At 39.0% G+C, this 19881-nt stretch overlaps 1 protein-coding gene across 1 annotated transcript in view; it reads right to left on the bottom strand.

Annotated features, from left to right (window-relative positions):
* Nucleotides 1-4147: 4147 nt before the first annotated feature.
* riox1 (ribosomal oxygenase 1) overlaps nucleotides 4148-19881 on the bottom strand; it is an 86957-nt gene continuing 71223 nt past the window's right edge. The window contains exons 13-15 of the mRNA XM_039748390.1: nucleotides 19580-19679; nucleotides 10244-10330; nucleotides 4148-4541 (exon numbers count right to left, since the gene is read on the bottom strand). Of these exons, the coding sequence (XP_039604324.1) occupies nucleotides 4473-4541; nucleotides 10244-10330; nucleotides 19580-19679 (256 nt within the window). The 3' untranslated portion in view covers nucleotides 4148-4472. The remainder of the gene's footprint in view (nucleotides 4542-10243; nucleotides 10331-19579; nucleotides 19680-19881) is intronic.

Here is a 19881-nt window from a genome sequence, read left to right as displayed (position 1 = left end):
GTGCATGAATCAAACTACTGTGTACCAATCCAGAAGCTTCAATTTGTATCAACAACATTTGTTCAGACTACTTTACACTAGAATGTGGTACCAGACAAGGATGCCCTTTGTCACCGCTGCTGTTTGCGATTGCCATTGAACCACTGGCAGTTCACTGTTAAAATGCTCATGAGATAAAGAGATTATCAGAGAAGGAGTGGAACAGAAAATTTCTTTATATGCAGATGACATGATACTGTATATATCAGACCCACAAAATTCTGTGCCTGCAGTCTTAGCAGCACTCACAGAATTTCAAAAGATCTCTGGTCTCAGAATTAATTTGAATAAAAGTGTACTCTTTCCAGCGAATTCTCAAACATATAATATTAGATTAGATACCCTACCTTTTATCATTGCAGAACAGTTTAAATACCTCGGGGTAAACATCACAAGTAAACATAAAGCTCTTTATCAACAAAATTTCACCGTCTGCATGGAAAAAATTAAGCAAGACTTGCATAGATGGTCAACTGTTCATCTCATTCTAGCTGGAAGAATTAACACTGTTAAGATGAATATTCTCCCTAAACTCCTTTTTATTTCAAAACATTCCAATATATATATCAATAAATCATTTTTAAGCAATTAGATTCAACAATAACCTCATTTATTTGGAACTCAAAACATCCACTTATCCAAAGAGCGACCCTACAAAGACAAAAGGCAGAAGGTGGCATGGCTCTACCTAACTTCCAGTTTTATTACTGGGCAGCAAACATACAAGCTATAAAAACCTGGACACAAATAGATGAACATACACAGGCCTGGTCCGCAATAGAACTAAAATCCTGCAGCACTTCTTTATATTCACTGCTTTGTGCCCCAGTAAATGCAAGTTATTGGCAATATACTAATAACCCAATTGTGCTTCACTTATTCAGAATATGGAACCAATGTAGAAAGCATTTTAAGATGGAGAAGCTTTTATCTGTTGCACCTCTGCAAGAGAACCACCTCTTTCAACCTTCGCAAACATACGCAGTTTTTAATATCTGGAAAATAGTTGGGATTAGCTTGCTTAGAGATCTTTATATAGACGACGTCTTTTCATCCTATGAACAATTACATTCCAAATTTAAAATTCCAGCTACACATTTCTTTCACTATCTTCAAATTAGAAACTTTGTTAAACAGAACCTGCTCGATTTTTCTCATCTTGCACCCTCATATGACCATGCTGAAAAAAATATTGCTTGATTTCAAGGACTCGGATACCATCTCTGCAATATATAAAATTATTTTACAGTCCCTCCCTTTCAAAGATCCAAGAGGACACTGAGAAAAAGATCTCTCAATTAATATATCAGAAAAGGAGTGGAAAGTAGCAATGCAGAGAATTAACTCGAGCTCCATATGCGCAAAGCATACAATTATTCAACTCAAAATTATATATCGAGCACATGTCTCACCTAAAACTCTCCAAAATGTTTCCAGGGCAGGATCCAACCTGTGAACGCTGCAATGAAGTCCCAGCCTCACTGGGTCACATGTTCTGGTCCTGCACCAAATTAACGTCATTCTGGACCAACATCTTTAATTACCTTTCAGACAACCTTGGTGTCACAATCCCTCCTAACCCATTAACAGCTGTGTTTGGGGTTCTTCCAGATGGGTTTAAAGAGAAGGACAAACAAACTGTGATTGCATTCACTACACTTTTGGCACACAGACTTATTTTGCTAAAATGGAAGAATCCTGACTCTCCTCTTTTAAGTCAGTAGCAGTTCATTTCTAACAAAAGCTGTCGAGAACAAAGGGTTGTAGTTTCTTGCCAGGCTACTTCAAAAAAGTCATGAAAAAAATGTTGCTGTACTAAATACAATTTAATAGCAATTTGAGGCTTGTTGCCATGATTCATTTTGACATATCCCTTTAATCTGTGTTCATTACTGGGTGTCCAACATGTTTTGCTGTGTATTCAAAAAGAATTGATTTAAGGCTTCATGATTAGGCATTTGCGCCATATTAGCAAACTTGCAGTGGCATCCATTCTAGAGTTTGGTACAAAGTTTGGTCACTGTGGTTCCCAGTCTAAGAGTCTGAACACAAATATTAAGGGAAATATTGCTAGGATGCTTTCATGTCTTCCAGTTTAAAATTGCTTTTACTATTTTTATCTTTATAACTTTTTATAGGCAAAAATGCAAAGTAGGGATTACAGGTTAAGAGACAGTGGTGCTAAGTGATGGGGGATAAAAATCACTGGTGGCAAATTAACTTTATTGGCCATCACTTAGAAAACCACACACTTCTCTTCTGATTCTGGTTTGGCATTGGCTCTGGAGTTTCCTCCAATTCACAAATTACTTCCGATTGTGTAGGAAACTGTACTCACCGACACCTTGTCTTTCTTTTTAGTATTTCTCTAAAGGAAAGACCTGCAAGTTTTGAAGGTTATAATTGTCTGATCATTTGTTAGTTTCCTTTTTCTTGCCATTATGATAGCAATATACAGTGCACTACTATCCAAGTAATGCTTCAGCAACTCAATTTGTTCCAACACTGATTTAATAAAGACAGTAAGTAATCAACAAAAGTTGGGACACCCTTAGGAATTGTTTGCATCCACATCCAAGGTTTAGTTTTTACTGCTGCAGAAATTAAATGAAAATTCTGATAGTTTTCAGTTTTTGGTAAGCCACTCAAAAGTAGTTTAATTCCTTCTTCACCATTACCTTTAATGCATTTTGTGGAGTTTGGTGAAGTTCCTTAATACTTCTGTGATTTTGTTGACCTCACAGAAAACCAAAATCCAAATGGTTCGCTCATCACTGTAGGCCTGTTCAGAAAGGACATTTTGATTTTCTGATATTTAAGGGTAAAAATGCACTGCTCAAGAAAAACAAACACCCAAAATCTCAAAAATGTCTTCACTGATGTGATTCAAATTTGGTGATATTATAGAATAAAGAAAATTAGCCAACACATTATTTTTTTACGCATAAATATTTAGAACTATTATGTGAACTTACGTGCTCTGAACAGTATTGCCAGGGGGGCTTTATACAAACAAAGGACACATAAGAAGTGACTGATGATAGCACTAGCCAAAACAGTGGACAGATGAGTGAAGAAAAACATAGACTTAATAGTGTTTACTGTGTGCAGTGATGTATCAAATGGAAAAGAGAAAGTTGGGCAAGACTCAGTGTCCTGGTGCAGGACAATGCCCAGCCTCATGTGGCCAGAGTGTGTAGGCAGTTCCTGGGTGGCAAAGGCTTTGATGCCACTAACTCGCCTGCTGGTTCCCACAGACCAGAATCCAATTGAGAACCTCTGAGACATCATATATCATTGCCAAGTAGTGCCACAGACTGTCCAGGAGCTCACTGATCCCCTGATCCAAGGTCTGAGAGGAGATCCCCCAAGATACCATCTGCCATCTCATCAGGAGTACGCCCACATGTTGTTGGGAGGGAATACAGGCACATGGGGCCATACACACTACTCAGTAACATTATGAGTTGCCATGCTGAAATTCATGCAAATTGGATCAGCCTGTGATTTCAATTTTTGGTACATTGTTGAATCCAGCCCTCAATGGGTTGTTGATTTTGGTTTCCATTGACCGATGTTAACTATTTTGTTCTCAACAAATTACACAGCATTACAAAATAATGATTTTCCACTTGAATGTTTTGTTCCACTGTGTGGTTTAGGTGTTGCCTTTTTTCAGCAGTGTGCGTGTATATATATATAAAATATATATAAAATATATATAAACACCACACAAATACTGACAAACTCACCTTTTAGTCTGCTTGCACTGCTGGTCACAGTATTAATACATTAATCAAAACAAAAGTTCTGTTTACAAAATGCAAAGATCAGAAGCTAATCTGGTAACATGTATTTAAAAAAGATTTTTGGGTACACTGCACAAATAAATAAGTAAATAATTAGTACTATATCATATACAAAAAAAAAAACACTTTATTGAAACAATGCAAATGTTACAATGACTTCTTTTTTAGAAATTCAATTAAACAGTATTATGAAACCACTGTATCGTGAAGAATGCCAACTTACGCGAAATCAGAGAAATTGTGCATGTGAAAAACAGCTGACAGTCGCTTGATGAACTTTTCCAATCCGTGTTTACTCACATAATGTAAATTTTACAATTACTTTTTTTTTTAGTAACTCGATTATATAAACAGTATTATGAAACCACTGCATTGTGAAGAATGGAAAACTTACAAGAACTCGTGCATGTGAAAAACAGCTAACAATAGTCGCCTGATTAACTGTTCCAATCCATGTTCACTCACATAATGTAAATGTTACAATGACTTTTTTTCTTTAGAAACTCGATTATATAAACAGTAATATGAAACCATTATATTGTGAAGAATGCAATGAGAAAACAGAAAAATCGTGCATGTGAAAAAACAGCTGACAGTCACTTGATGAACTTTTCCAATCCTTGTTCACTCACATACACAAGGTTCCTCTGTTACAAGCAGGCCTTTTTCAAATAACAGCTTAGCAACTGAAATCTAAAAAGAAAAGAAGGAAAAAATCTTACAAATTAAGAGATCATTAATTCCTCTTTAATTACACCTGTTTCACTAAAGTCCATTGGTATTTAGGGTCAAAATGTGGAATTGCTGTATAACTTTTTAGATGTATATTGTAAGGAGTCCTGATGTTTATTTACTGAAGTTAATGAAACTAGATAAATAGACATTAAAGGAGCATGCATATTTTTTTCTCCAGCAACCAATCCACTGTAGTCACGCATGTAGAATATGAATTACTGCGTCCCAGTGCGTCAGTGTTAAGTGACAGGCCAGCGATCAAAGAGGAGCACATGGGACTAGTCTAACAAAATTTTGAAGAAACTGAAGAATACTGCATTAGTGTTGAATTAAAGTAAACATAGACAATGAGAATCAGACACCTTCCTGTTTCAAGTGCAAAATAACAAATGATTGCAGAAATGTGTGCACAGGATAACAGACACAAAGAAAACATAAACAAAGATGCAATTGAGGATTTTGGAAGGAGCCAGTTAAATGTCAGACCTAAACCCCTATATATACACAGTATGGTGGGTGCTATACACAGGTAGTGCAGGGCTATATTTATTTGGATAAAGCAGTTCCAATAAAAATTAAGGGTAGCAAGATTTTTAATTCAAGGGTAACCCCCCAACCCATCCAATTACATAAGGATGTGCAAGATTTTTTTAAATAAATATTGGCAAACTAAAATTTTAGTGTGTTATGAGGCAAATAATAACTGAGTAACGGTATGGTTTCTCACCCTGCTACACTCATCACAAAGGCAAGAATTACAACTACACTACTTTTGTGTCCAGGGTAAAACTAGGTTTAGACCTTCAAAAAGCCAGGACCTCCAAAGGAAGGGTCTAAAACGAAAAAGGTCTGAATGAGCACAAGCTACCCTAATTCAGGGCATTCATAAGAAATGTAATGATTTACTCTATGAGGTAGAAGTACATAATAAGAATTGTTGATCAAATATTTGAAAAATTAAAATGATAAAAAATATAAAATTTGCTTCAATTTAATTATTTAAAAGTCTAAATATTCTTGATTGTAATAAAAAATGGTCATTTTGATTCTCTGATAGAGGTCCAAAGATGGCTAGATCCTTAGTAAACAATCAAAAATAACATATTTGCAATCACTGACCTTATAATAGTCTAAAACAATATCCCGTATGCTTATGTTTGAAATTTGTCATTTTTAATTTTCTTAGAGTGGCTCTTTGAAGGCTAGAACCACCAGCAATGAATCAAATATCAAAAATATTACATTCATGATCATCAGCTTTAAAATAACATAAAACAACACTCCACAAGCCTATATTACCACCAGCAATTTGTTTGTGGTTTTGTAAAGTCAAAGTCAAAGTCAAAGTGAACTTTATTGTCATCTCAACCATATACAAGTATACAGATAGACGAAATTGCGAAGCTCAGGGTCCACAGTGTAACAACATGATGTGCAAATAGTAAATTAAAAATAGAATAAAAATTTTAAAATTTATAATTAAAACACAAACAAACAAGACAAGACATTGTGCAAAGATAGGACAAACAAGTAGCAGCAATATTGATGTGTAAGATATGTAATATAATAAGTAAATAAATAATAAATAATAGATATAGATAATACAGAAATTATCAGTGTATGATAATAGTTGTTTAAGACGTGTGTAAACAATGACAGGTCAGAATGTTTCATAAATCCTTAGAGGTCAGTATGAGATTTTCAGTTCTTTGCAGGATAGTGGTTTTCATGTATAAAAGTTCTGTTTTGTAGAGGAGGTTGAGGCCGTGTGGAAGGTCCCAGGGGGCAGCCTGGTGTTAAGGAGTCTAACAGCTTGGGGGTAAAAACTCTCCTGCAGCCTCGCAGATTTGGCTTTGATGCTGCAATATCTTCTCTTGGATGGCAGAAGTGTGAAAAGTCCATGTGAGGGGTGTAAGGGTCCTGCACAATGCTGCAGGCCTTGCGGACACAGCGTTTGTAAAATATGTCTTGTAGTGAAGGGAGAGGCACCCCAATAATGTTCTCTGCTGTCTTCACTATCCTTTGCAGGCGCTTGCGGTCGGATATGTTGCAGTTGCCATACCAGACAGTGATGCAGCTGGTCAGGACACTCTCTATGATGCCTCTGTAGAACATGGTGAGGATGGAAGGGGGAAGACGTGCTTGATTCAGCCGCCTCAGGAAGTGTAGTCTCTGCTGGGCTTTCTTGATTAGTGATGAGGTGTTATGTGTCCACGTAAGTTCCTCAGTTAAGTGCACACCGAGGAACTTGGTACTCCTAACAATCTCCACATCTAAACCGTTGATGCTGAGCGGGATGTGGGCAGGACGTGATTTTCTGAAGTCCACGATTATCTCTTTTGTTTTGTCGACATTGAGAGATAGATTGTTGTCTTCACACCATGCGGACAGCCATTTCACCTCATCTCTGTATGCTCTTTCATCATCCCTGCTTATCAGTCCCAGCACCGTCGTATCATCCGCAAACTTGATGATGTGATTGGTGTTGTGCGTGGCTGTGCAGTCGTGAGTCAGCAGGGTGAAGAGCAGTGGACTAAGCACACAGCCCTGCGGTGCTCCAGTGCTCAGTGTGATGATGCTGGAAGTGTTGTAGCCCATCCGAACTGACTGGGGCCTCTCTGTCAAGAAGTCCAGGATCCAATTGCAGAGGGTGGTGTTTAGGCCCAACCTGCTCAGTTTTACAACCAGCTTTGGAGGGATGATTGTGTTGAAGGCAGAGCTAAAGTCTATGAATAGCATCCTGACATATGTGTCTTTTTATCCAGATGTGTCAGGGAGATGTGAAGGGCAGAGCATATGGCATCCTCAGTTGACCTGTTTGAGCGGTATGCAAACTGAAGAGGGTCAAGGGAGGCCGGAGATTAGTCTTTATGTGTGACATGACTAACCTTTCAAGCACTTCATTATGATTGGTGTGAGTGCAACTGGTCGGTAGTCATTCAGGCATGTCACTGATGACTTCTTTGGCACTGGTATGATGGTGGTCGACTTGAAGCATGTTGGGACTGACGACTGGCTCAGAGATGTGTTGAAGATGTCTGTGAGGACACCAGCCAGTTGACTTGCACATTCTTTGAGCACAAGACCAGGTATGTTGTCAGGTCCTGCAGCCTTCCTTGGATTGACTCTGGATAGAGTCCTCCTCACATCTGTTATGGAGAGACAGAGTGCTTGGTCAGTGGAGGGAGGTGTTGCTTTTCTCGCAGGCTCTTTGTTCTGTGCCTCAAACCGTGCAAAGAAGTTGTTCAGCTCATCTGGAAGGGAGGCATCACCATCACTGCTGTGTGGATTGGGCTTGTAGTTTGTAATTGCCTGAACACCCTGCCACATACGACGTGTGTCTCTGGTGCTGCTGAATTGTTTGTTGATCTTCTGCGCGTATGCCCACTTAGCTCTCCTTATAGCACGAGACAGGTTGGCTCTGGTCACCCTAAGGGCGGCCTTGTCTCCAGATCTGAAGGCTGCATTTCTGATCTTGAGCAGCTTGTGCACTTCTCTTGTCATCCAGGGCTTTTGGTTGGCTCTAGTGGTAACATCCTTGGTAACAGTAACATCCTCTATGCATTTGGAGATGTAGCCAGTCACAGAGTCTGTGTACTCCTCCAGATTGATGGAGTCACCATCCATAGCAGCCTCTCTGAAAATGTCCCAGTCTGTCAATTGAAGCAGTCTTGGAGAGCTGAAACCGCACCAACCTGCCACACTCTGATGCTCTTGCGGGCTGGTTTAGTGCGCTTCAGCAGGGACTTGTATGCAGGAACCATAAAACGCTGATATGATCTGAACAGCCCAGGTGAGGGTGGGGTAGTGCCTTGTAGGCGTCAGGAGCGCTGTGTAAACATTGTCCAGACAGCTTCCCCCTCTAGTTGCAAAGTTCACATTCTGGGAGAATTTTGGGAGAAATGACTTCAAGTTGGCATGATTGAAGTCTCCAGCAATAATGAAAAATGCCTCGGGGTGCGTGTTTGCAGTTTGCTGATGATCTCGTAGAGTTCCGCTAGCGCCTGGTTAGCATTTGCGCTAGGCGGGAGGTAGACGCCACCACCATCACGCAACTGTATTCCCTCGGCAGGTAGAAAGGCCGACACCTTACTGATAAAACCTCTATCAGCGGGGAACAGTGTCGCGCAACTGAGGCAGCGTTCGTACACCACTCTCTGTTCACATAAACACACAGTCCGCCTCCGCGGGTCTTACCGGACAAAGAGGCGTCTCTGTCCGCTCGGAAGATGGTCAGTCCGTCTAGCTGGATTGCCGAGTCTGCAATGTTTTCCTGGAGCCATGTCTCAGTGAAAATAAAGATGCAGCAGTCTCTCATTTCCCACTGCTTGGCCCGCTGCAGCTTTATATAATCCAGCTTGTTGTCCAGCGATCGGACGTTCGCAAGCAGAATAGACGGTATCGCAGGTCTGGTGGGGTTAGTTTTTAGCCTTGTGCGAACACCGCCGCGTTTACCTCGTTTCTGTTTCCGATCTCTACGCTTGCGTTTTCGCCCACTCAGCTTCTCAGGCTGCGAAGTAAGCAAAGGCTGCGGAGCGTCTCAGTCACCTCACTGGGTATTTCGGCGCAGTTTCTTTGGAAATCTAGCAGGATTTGCCGCTCGTAAATGTATGTCTGCGTACTACTATCACTTAAATCTACTTTTCTACTTATACTAGTTAACAAAGACGAACAAAGATTAACACTAAACACTGCGGACTCGGGAGCTCTGTAAGCCGCAGCCTGCACGGGCGCCGCCATACTTCAATAATAGGAGTAACCTGTATCCCATTATGAGCTTATGATTATTTTTGCTGATGACACCTATTATTGGTTTACTCTATCATAACAATGTAATCTCTTGCACAAAATATGGCCCAATAACGGCATAAAAAGACAGGTTTTCAGGTCTAAAAGAACAAAAATAGTGGGATCATCAGAAAACTTGATGTCTTCCATAACTAGACATTAAAACAAATTGAACAGTATATCATATTTGGGAGATTTCTTGTACCAAGTGGGATGCAAGAAGTGCCAGACAAGCAAAAAACTGAAATGATTTGGAAGCTTTCATAAGTTATCTTATGAAAACAATAAAGGACTCTTATAAAGAGATACTTAAAAATGACCACAGTCCTTGCAGATGAAGCAGTCGGAAAGAAAAGAATCTCAAAATTAAATAGGCGTGTTATATATATGCTTATTCATAAGAAAACTGAAAATAAGTTAAACTTGCAAAGTAAAAATGTTTAAAATGTAACACTCTGAAGACCAAATCACAGCAAGAGAGGAAAACATCTAGGTGTGGGGGAAAAAAAAAAAAGAGAGTAAGAAGAAATGACTGTTGTGTAGAAGGTTATAAAATTCTGGCCAATGTTGGTGATTCTTGCTCTTAAATCAAAGGTTCTAAATCATAATGTTGGTGCACAAACAAAATGCCAAAAGCAGCCTTGATGTGAAGAAGTGATTAATTAGTACAGTATATGCAGCAGTTGCTGCTGGGAAATGGCAATTGTAAATTCATCTTTGCATCACTATATATAATTTCCACTCCAGTAATGTGCCAGGTTCATCTTGTACAGTATGAATGGCCAACATTACATATGTAGAAAAAATGGTTTGCTGATTTTAACATTCATTTTGTATCTCAGGTCAGTAAAACAAGAAATTTAAAGTGATACCTTCTCAACAAGTTTTTCACATGGAAGACTCTCCACAGTAACAAAGCTGGGGTAAGAATTTATCAAAAATTCAATGCTGTCACAATGCTGTAAAACAAAACAGACATTTTGTGTTAGTTGTTAATTGTTTTCAAGCCTAAGAGAGAAACGGAGTTTACATTTACTGTAATAGTAACATTTCCTTTACTCACAAAATATCTGAAAAAAATCATATTGCCTTAATTGTGTTAGCCAGGTAGGACTAGATCTGGCCACTGTGTGACAACATTATATCAGATACACCTGATCTGCATTTCTCAGATCTGACCATATAGAGAATTAAATGTGGAAACACTATATGCAAAGGTTTACTGAAAAGGGTCAAAGGCATTTAGGTTTTTTCCACCCTTTCTCCAACTTCATATTAAACTGTATACAGAGGCCCAGTGGTTAGTACTATTGTCTAAGTTCCCCATGTTAAAGACTAAAGAGATCAATTAATTCCCTTAACCTGAGAGAAGGACATTCTGCTTATTCCAGGGATGCCTTTGCTTCTCTTCTGAGCACTTCTTCCAAAACTGCCTTTTCAAGTATTGAAAACTAAAAAGCAGACAGTACTCAAAATTTGTGGTAGAAGTAAAAATGCAGCAACTATAAACGCTAGATGGTGTCATTTCTACAGAAGCGTATTAGGGCCACGGGTGAAAAAAAAATACGGACACAGTGAAGAAAAAAAAAATCTAAATGTCGAGATTAAAATTAGAGCATTTATACTTTATTCTATTGTTTATTTTGTCAGTAGAATGTCGCAAACTCAACATCTTAAAATGAATGTTTAATTTACTAGATTTTCTCAAAACCCTTCATTAATTAATGTAGCACATTAAATGCTTTATATTAAGTGTTCCCCGACCCAGTTTTTAATCTCTATGCGCTTCTTCCACTGACTTCCTCTTGCACTGTGAGGCGCAGACAGCGATCGCCGCACATTGACTTCATGATGTTCCTACTCTAAGAACATTCAGAATACTAAGAGAAATACTTGATATCTTCTTCACGATGAAATGCATTAAAGCATGTATTAAACATGGGTGGCGTGGCTATAGAGCTGCTCCCTTTTTGGGACTTTGCACTACACTGAACATACAACTGGGGACCCCTTAATGCAAGGGAGCAGCTCTATAGCCACGCCACCGTGCCCCCCGCCACCCATGTTTAATACATGCTTTAGTGCATTTCATCGTGAAGAAGATATCAAGTATTTCTCTTAGTATTCTGAATGTTCTTCGAGCAGGAACATCATGAAGTCAATGTCGATCGACGCTGTCTGCGCCTCACAGTGCAAGAGGAAGTCAGTTGAAGAAGCGCATAGAGGTTAAAAACTGGGTCGGGGAACACTTAATATAAAGCATTTAATGTACTACATTAATTAATGAAGGGTTTTGAGAAAATTTAGTAAATTGAACATTCATTTTAAGATGTTTAGTTTGCGACATTCTACTGACAAAACAAACAATAGAATAAAGTGTAAATGTCGACTTTAATCTCGACATAAATGGTGAGAATAAAGTGGAAATGTCGAGAATAAAGTCAACACGTCGACTTTAATCTCGAAGTAAATATCGAGAATAAAGTCAGCATGTCGACTTTAATCTCGACATTTAGACTTTTTTTTTCTTCGCTGTGTCCGTATTTTTTTTTTTCACCGTGGCCCTAATACGCTTCCGTACATTTCCAATACATTCTAATCCAGGCTCAAAATAAGTTGATAAATCTAACAAACACAACAAAGAAATCTTAAAAGAGCTGGAAAGACAAGGAAATTATTTCACTAGCTGCCCTGCACAAAGCAGATATCTTAAATGATATGCCAAACTTATAGTGTGTTTGTATAAAATATGTTGAGGGGCTATAAAGTGAATTTTAAAGAATTCACCATAAGTGTATGTAAACGTCTGACTCCAACTGTACTAGTAAGACTGCATCTGGAGTACTGTGTGCAGTTCTGGTCATCACAGTACAAGAAAGACAGCAACATTTAAAGCTGTGCAAGAGAGCTGTAGGAGTGCTACTATTAGTTAAAACTGCATCTCCCAGCAGTCCCTGCAGGGGCTGTTGGGGGTCAAGGTGATTAGAGGTTTTTAAAAGGAGGGCAGGTGTCCGAAGGAGGAAAAAAGTGTTTTTTGTTGTTGTATTTTGTTTTCCGTTTACCTGTGGGCTGCCTTCTGTTGATTAAACTGTATTTAGTCACTGGTCCTGGATTGTATTCGTTGTTGGGCTCTGAATCATCTTCTGTCTACCTGTGTGCTAAGGACTGATTGTGAATTCATGGCTTTCCCACAAGTAAAGGAGCGCTCCTGAACCATCCATCCGTTTTCACCCTTATAGTGTCTACCGGTAGGACTGTTTTTTTTCATTCCCTTTCAACATACAGATCTCTGGACTTACTCTCGTCATCTCTCATTACATCTAGTGTGGCTTTCCATGGACTTTGCGGTGTTCAGTTGTGTTTTTGTGTTTAATGTAATATTGCTGTAGGGGTACTGGGATGGTATTATTGTTTTCTTTTAGATTATTTAATTTCATTATATTCTTTAATTGTTGTTAGTTCCCAGTGTGATTTATTTTGTTTCTGTTTGTGAGTGTGTGCAGGTCGGGCCAAGGCTGGGAGCGTCCCTGGGATCCTTTATAAAAATAAATAAATCACAATCATCTTGACAGTATGAATCTTAGAGGCACCTGACTGCTACAGAGCAACTAAGTGCATCCCAGGACTTAAGGACATGTCCTACTCCAACAGACTCAAAACATTAAACCAGTTTAGTCTCAAGCAGGGGAGAGTTGATGGGGACCTAATCCAGGTATTTAAAATCCTCAAGGTCATTGATAAAGTAGATCCTGCAACATTCTTTCAGCTGAACAGTGAATCACGTACTCGAAAGAATCAGTGGAAATTAAGGAGGAGCGCTTTTAAGACTGAAGCCAGGAAGAACTTCTTTATGCAAAGAGTTGTGGGACTCTGGAACAAACTACTGAGACATGTAGTTGAAGCAGAAACCCTGATGGCGTTTAAGAAGAATGTGAATGAGATATTGGGACAGTTTAGCAATTAGCTCAACAAACAGGATTGATGGACTGAATGGTCTCCTCTTGTATGTCAGATTTCTTGCATTCTTATTTAGTTTCATTCGTGTGCTACAGCACTTTGCCATAATGTTTCTTGATGTCTAGTCAGCAGTTAATCTTACATTTTATTCATCACTTAATTTGCTATTGAACAATACCAAGGATGATAATTTTACATCAATGTACTCCCCTTAATTCCACATGTCTGTTCTTGGCATCCTTTGCATGTCTGATTAAACTTGGGCTTTGCTGCTGGTAAAAAATTAAACACTTCTTCAACAGAAAAAACACGATTCTATCCAAAAGCAACTCACTTAATTGTTAATATAATTACAGCTGACAAAGGAAGTTAGCAAAATTAATTCAGTGTTCCTAGTAATTTTAATCATTCAGAGGTACTTACAATATTTTCCAGACATGGTAATGAGCATTAAACAGGAAACAGTAAAACAAAATTACCAAGTTAAGAGGATATTTGAGATAAGCCAGTAATTAAATCAATATGGTTTGATTTTATACATCTCTCACTGGAGTTTAAAGGTTCTTTGCCCAGAGTTATAAGTAAAACTCAAATCAAAAATATAAAATGATAATTTATTTTCATTTACATATTCATCCTTTGAATTTGTTACAGATCAAAAACCACTGATTCTGTAACACTGCACCTTCCACAAATTAGTATATTTGTCCAGGAGTTACATTATGAGATTAACACATTATGGCTAAATGACTTTACTCAAAATGGTGATCTCTCTCTTCTGGCTGTAGGAAGAGTTTAGCAGCATAGATCTATTTTGGATAGGGGGAAATGTGGTAGTAGCTTAACAATGCTTTGCCAGTGTTCAGTGGCTTACACACATGATACATTGTACAAACTGCCAAACAAATTATTCAAAGCTTTCAATCATAAGAATAAGTGTGAACTAATAATAAGCTAATTTCATTAGTTTCCTATTGAGTATTTCAGCAAAGTGTATGTCTTTAGATGCTATGGTTGGATTACCTGCCTCCTTTCACATATGGGCAGGAGATTCCTGCACATCCGACTAGTTGGATATTGATCATAGTACAGTGAAGCTTGAGAGAAAATAATGAACAATGTGCACTGCTTACAGCACTTCCGTAAAAGGGTTCAACTTTCACTTTAATGGATGGCCATTTGCCAAAGTACAAGCATGCACAATTTTCTGCCAGACTGGACTATGGCTGTAATAAAACCAGAAAATCTTATTAGAATCCAACAAAGTTTGTAAGCAGCCATTCAATTATGCAATGAGATGAGGTCAAAATAGGGTTTACAGTTAATGTTATATTTATATATAATTCCTAGGCCAGTTCTGTTTACAAGCAATTCGAAGGATAAAACACGGGGCTTTCAGCAATTTTCCCCAATTCAACTCACAGTAAGGGCATTTCAAATCTGAAGTCCTCAAGCCATGCATCCAGATCACTAATTCAGATCCAGCATAAAAATTAAATACTTAAAAGAGTGTTCAATTCTGATGCTGAAAGAAAGTACTCAAGTGCAATTGTATGGTGGACTATGCAAACCCAAAAGTTAAAATTTTCCAAATGTTAGATTTTTTTATTTTCAAAAGAAATTGATTGAACTTTCTGATGACTTTGTTTCCTCAATATTGCATGCTAGCACTAGCAACATGTTATCAGCAGTCAGAAATATTAACGAGGAACTTCTTCAGTTCTGTGTTAACATATGTATATATTTAGTTTCTGGCCCATAACAAAAATTGTACAAATGTGATGTAGAACAGTGGTCCCCAACCTTTTCGTGACCATGGACCGGTTTCATTCCATACACAGTTCCGCGGACCGGACCAAACCGGGGGGATGGATGATATATGTGTAACAAAACACATTGAATTGTGTGCTGTTGTGCAGTGGTCCCCAACCTTTTTTGCGCCATGAACCAGTTTCATGTAAAACAATATTTTCACGGACTGGTATCGAAACAACTAAAAACAAAGTGCGTAAAAATACAACTCACCATCCCGCAGAATTAGTGGGAGCCCTGAGTTTGTTTCCCTCTTATGAGCTGGTCCCATCTGGGGGTAATGGGAGACAATGTCACCCGAAGTGTGTTACTTATGTCTAGTCTACTCCATAATTTGGTTTTGGTCGCTGCAGAAAATCCCGCTTCACAAAGATAGGTTGTTGGAAACGGAAGCAAGGCATTCAGTGCTTTTTTGGCGATCTCTGGAAATTCTGCCTTGATCTTAATCCAGAACGCCGGCAGAGTTGTTGTTTGAAACATACTTTTAAGGCCACTGTCATTTGCAATCTCTAGCAGTTGATTTTCTTCTTGCACGGACAGGCTCAATACATCTGGTTTGTTCACAAATGGGTCACGTATCCATTCTTTTGAAGTTTGGGGGTCTTTTGTGGTTGGAAAGTACTGCTCGAACTCTTTTAAAAGCAGAGACAGGTGGTCGTGCACGAGCTGTGATAATTTTGAATCAGGCTCAGTTTTTTCCAAAACCCCTGCTGTTTGAAACATGTCAAATATCTCTCTGTTCACTCGGTGTCCGCACAATTCAAGCTTGGCTTTGAATGCAGCTACTTTGTCTGCCAACTTGAAGACAGTTGTCATTTTCCCCTGAAGTGACAGATTGAATTCATTAAGCAGATCGAATATGTCGCACAAGTAAGCAAGTTTTGCGACCCAGTTCATATCACTGAAATGTTCTGCCAGCTGTGGCTTTTTTTCTGAAAGAAATCTCCGCAGTGGCTCTCGTAACTCAAAAACTCTGGCCAATGATCTCCCTTTAGATAGACATCTTACTTCTGTGTGTAAGAGAAGGCGTTTGTGCTCTGCATCCATCTCATCACAAAGCTGCTCGAACAGACGCGAGTTTAGGGCATTTGCTTTGATGTAGTTAATGACTTTAATGACATCGTTCAATACGCTGTTAAGTTCAGGTAACATTTTTCGGCAGGCCAACATTTCCCTGTGAATGACACAGTGCGTAGACTCACATTCAGGTGCAGCCTCCTTAACACGAGCAATTAAACCAGAAATCCGTCCACTCATGGCAGCAGCTCTGTCCGTGCATATGCTGACACAAAAGGACCAATCCAGCTTTCCTGATATGTAATCATTTAAAGATTTGAATAGTTCTGCGCCAGTGGTGGTGCTTGGCAGTGACAGTGCACATAACATGTCCTCATGCACATCCTTCTGATGTATACGTATATCGCACAAAAACAAGTAATATTGCCTTGTTGTCAATATCAGTAGACTCATCAACCTGAATTGCATACCAAGGTGACTTATTAATCCTCTCCAACAACTGTGTCTCAATGTCCTCAGCTATATCCTCAACACGCCTAAGGACGGTGCTTGCCGAAAGGGGAACCTGTGCTGTCTTTTCAACAGCAGCCTCTCCTAGCAGTTCATGGCAAATGTCCTTAGCAGCAGGCAGGATCAATTCCTCACCTATAGTAAAAGATTTCTTCAACTTAGCAATGCGGTTAGCCACTAAGTATGAAGCTCTCGGTGTACTTGCATTTGATGAGGTGCTGGCCATTAGCAGTTGCCTCTATCCATCTTGTTCATGTTTTCTCCTTTCAAAAAATTGCAAAGGCTTGTCTTTTAATGCAGGGTGCTTGGCCTCTCCGTGCCGAAGCAGTTTTGAAGGCTTCATAGCCTCATTTGCTAGCATGTCACCACATATTATATGCAGAGTGGGCTTGGGGCGTGCGAATCACCTGTAGCGATAAACCCGTATTTTAAGTAGGAATCCTGATATTGTCTATTAAATGCAGCTTTCTTTTTCTTGGAAGTCGAAGGCTCTTCTTCTGTCTCCTCATTGGGCCTTTTTCCCTTTCCAAAGAAGCTCTCCAAAGACGTTTGTTTTTTACTCATTTTTACTAGCTTGTGGGTTAAAATTACCCCAACCTTTTTGTGACCTAGAACCTTTTAATTTAGGTAATTTTTTCCACAGACCGGGTTGGGGGAGGGTGCTGAGGAGTGTAACAAAAAATAATGAAGTGCGCAATATATAAACTGTTCACCAAGTGCGTTGCCTTATCTGCACCTATGAACCACAGATGGAAGTGTTTTCCAAAATAAAACAGCCTCCTTATCCGTTTGGCGCAGCCCGGCACGAAATGCTTCACGGACCGGTACTGGTCCGCGGCCCGGTGGTTGGGGACCCCTGATTTAGAATATATAGTTTTTCATTTTTCAGTTTTTCACCCAATGTTGGTTATACTGCATATGAAAAGCACAGCTCATGTAAATGATTGTTTATTATACATTTAGTTTTGCTCCTATTTCATAGTTACTATGTAAAAACACCTTAGAAATTACTGTCCTATATCCTTTCAAAATCAATTCAAAAGGAAACCACAACAATCTTCCAGAGTATAACTCAACCCTGTTTAGATTCTATAGTGGGAGTTAGATTTCATTTCAGGATAAATGGGTTTGGAAAATAATTCACAATATGGGATAAGCAGGTATACCAATCACCCTTTACACAAAGCATCAAAAAGTAGGAAATGCAAATTACCACCTGAATGGAAGGTTACTGCGCATTACATAGCGCAGCAATTAATAATAATACATTCTATTTATATAGCGCCTTTCCCATGCTCAAGGCATGTACAGAATATAAGAAAGAATGGCAAGGTATACAGTATATAGCATTGTACAAACTAAACAAATAAATAAAGAAGATTACGACAGTGAATTCGGAGAAAAAAGAAGAAAAAGCATAACAGACAACATAATTGATGGTCAAGCGCACACACATATACAGGTTACACGAGCATGACAGAGAGGTAAACTGAAAGAAGGGTAAAAAAGGTCAAGTAGAGCTAAAAGCCTTCCTGAACAGATGAGTTTTGAGTTGTTTTTCAAAAGAATTCATGGAGTCAGCTGATCTAATTAATTTCGGTAGGTCATTCCAGAGTCTGGGTGCTATACAGCTGAAGACCCTGTCACCCATGGAGGGTAGATTAGTGTGAGGCACAACAAGATTGCCAGAATCAGAGGACCTTAGTGGGCGGGCAGGCACATAGTGATGGAGGAGGTCACTGATATAGTTTGGCGTGAGGTTATTTAAGGCTTTGTAGGTTATCAGTAAGATTTAATATTCGATTCTATAAGACACAGGGAGCCAGTGAAGATGGAGCAGGATGGGTGTGTGCTTGCAGCTGCTGGTTCGAGTGAGGACTCTTGCATCTGAATTTTGAATAAGCTGGAGCTGTGATATAAGATTAGAAGGGGCACCTGTCAACAGCGAGTTACAATAATCGATGCAAGATGTGATAAAAGCAATGACAAGTTTCTCAGCATTAGAGAAGGAGAGGAAGGAGCACTGATGTGAAAAAACCATATTAAACCTCAAGAGATGTATATGATGTACAGACTGTATTTGAGTTCCCTTTTAAGGGGCCCAATGCTGCGTATTTGCACTGAAGAATGTTTTTAGTTTTTCGTCAGTTTATATCAGCTAACTACTGTCAACTCCTCAGGAAACTGACGAACAGGTAAGGGATATCTCTGCCAAGCTTCAGCTCCACCATGCCTGCTGTGCTAGAAACAATTAACAGTTAAGTTTCTACATCCATTTTTTGCATTGTGTGGTGTAATAATGTGTTTGCCAACATAAAAGGGTAATTTGCAGCGTGTCTGGTTTTCCTTATTTAACTGGATCAATTAAATTAACTTTTATTACAATAACGGCAACAAGTCACCTGCAATTTATACAGTGCAGCACAGCACTTTTGAATGCAAGTGTTATATTACTCCACTAGGGACAAAGCTTGTCGACTGTGTTTCGTTGCTTAGCAGCGTTTGATACCTTATGGTGTACACCCCATTCAACTTCTACCCCCAGATTGTCTATCTTGTGTTATTTCCTCAAACTCCTCTAAAGAGCAAAAAAAAAAAAAATACCTATGAGAAACAGTAGCTTGATTGTAACTAAAATGTTATATTTAAGCCTTTTCTTCTTTGACTAAAATACATTTAGGTTATATGCAAAGATTAAGGTAAATCCAAAAAACATAGTAATGCTTGCTTACACTATGTAATCTTTGTGAAAAATTTAGGTCTGTACAAGCTATAACCATTACAAATTAGAACTGGAATCAATTACGATCATTTGAAGCTCACTGATATTATGAGAACCTTGATCAACCAGAAATAAATATTTAGTAGCAGCCAGCTTGTAAATATTTCTGTAAGCACTACATTATTCTCACCTCAGAATTCACTTCAAATGACTTTGGCTCCTCTTTGTGGTAGACTCTGGAATTGTCCAATGAATAATACAGAACAATATTTTCTCCTTCACTGAAGAGTCTGTTGGAGGGGAAGAAATAACACTGACAAATGCTCTTAATAGGAATCATGGTTACAAGGGACGAGAATCTATCTCAACACCCCAGGATGAGGTATCAGTTCATGCAGCGCCTGAACGCTCATGCTCACTCTCACACACACACACACACACACACACGCACGCACGCACATATCCATTATCATACTCATACAAGGATCAATT

This window comes from Polypterus senegalus, chromosome 3, assembly GCF_016835505.1.
Source record: "Polypterus senegalus isolate Bchr_013 chromosome 3, ASM1683550v1, whole genome shotgun sequence".
In the NCBI taxonomy this organism is placed as follows: domain Eukaryota; kingdom Metazoa; phylum Chordata; class Cladistia; order Polypteriformes; family Polypteridae; genus Polypterus; species Polypterus senegalus.
Note: the sequence above shows the minus strand (reverse complement) of the source record. Positions and strands in the feature narration are given on the sequence as shown.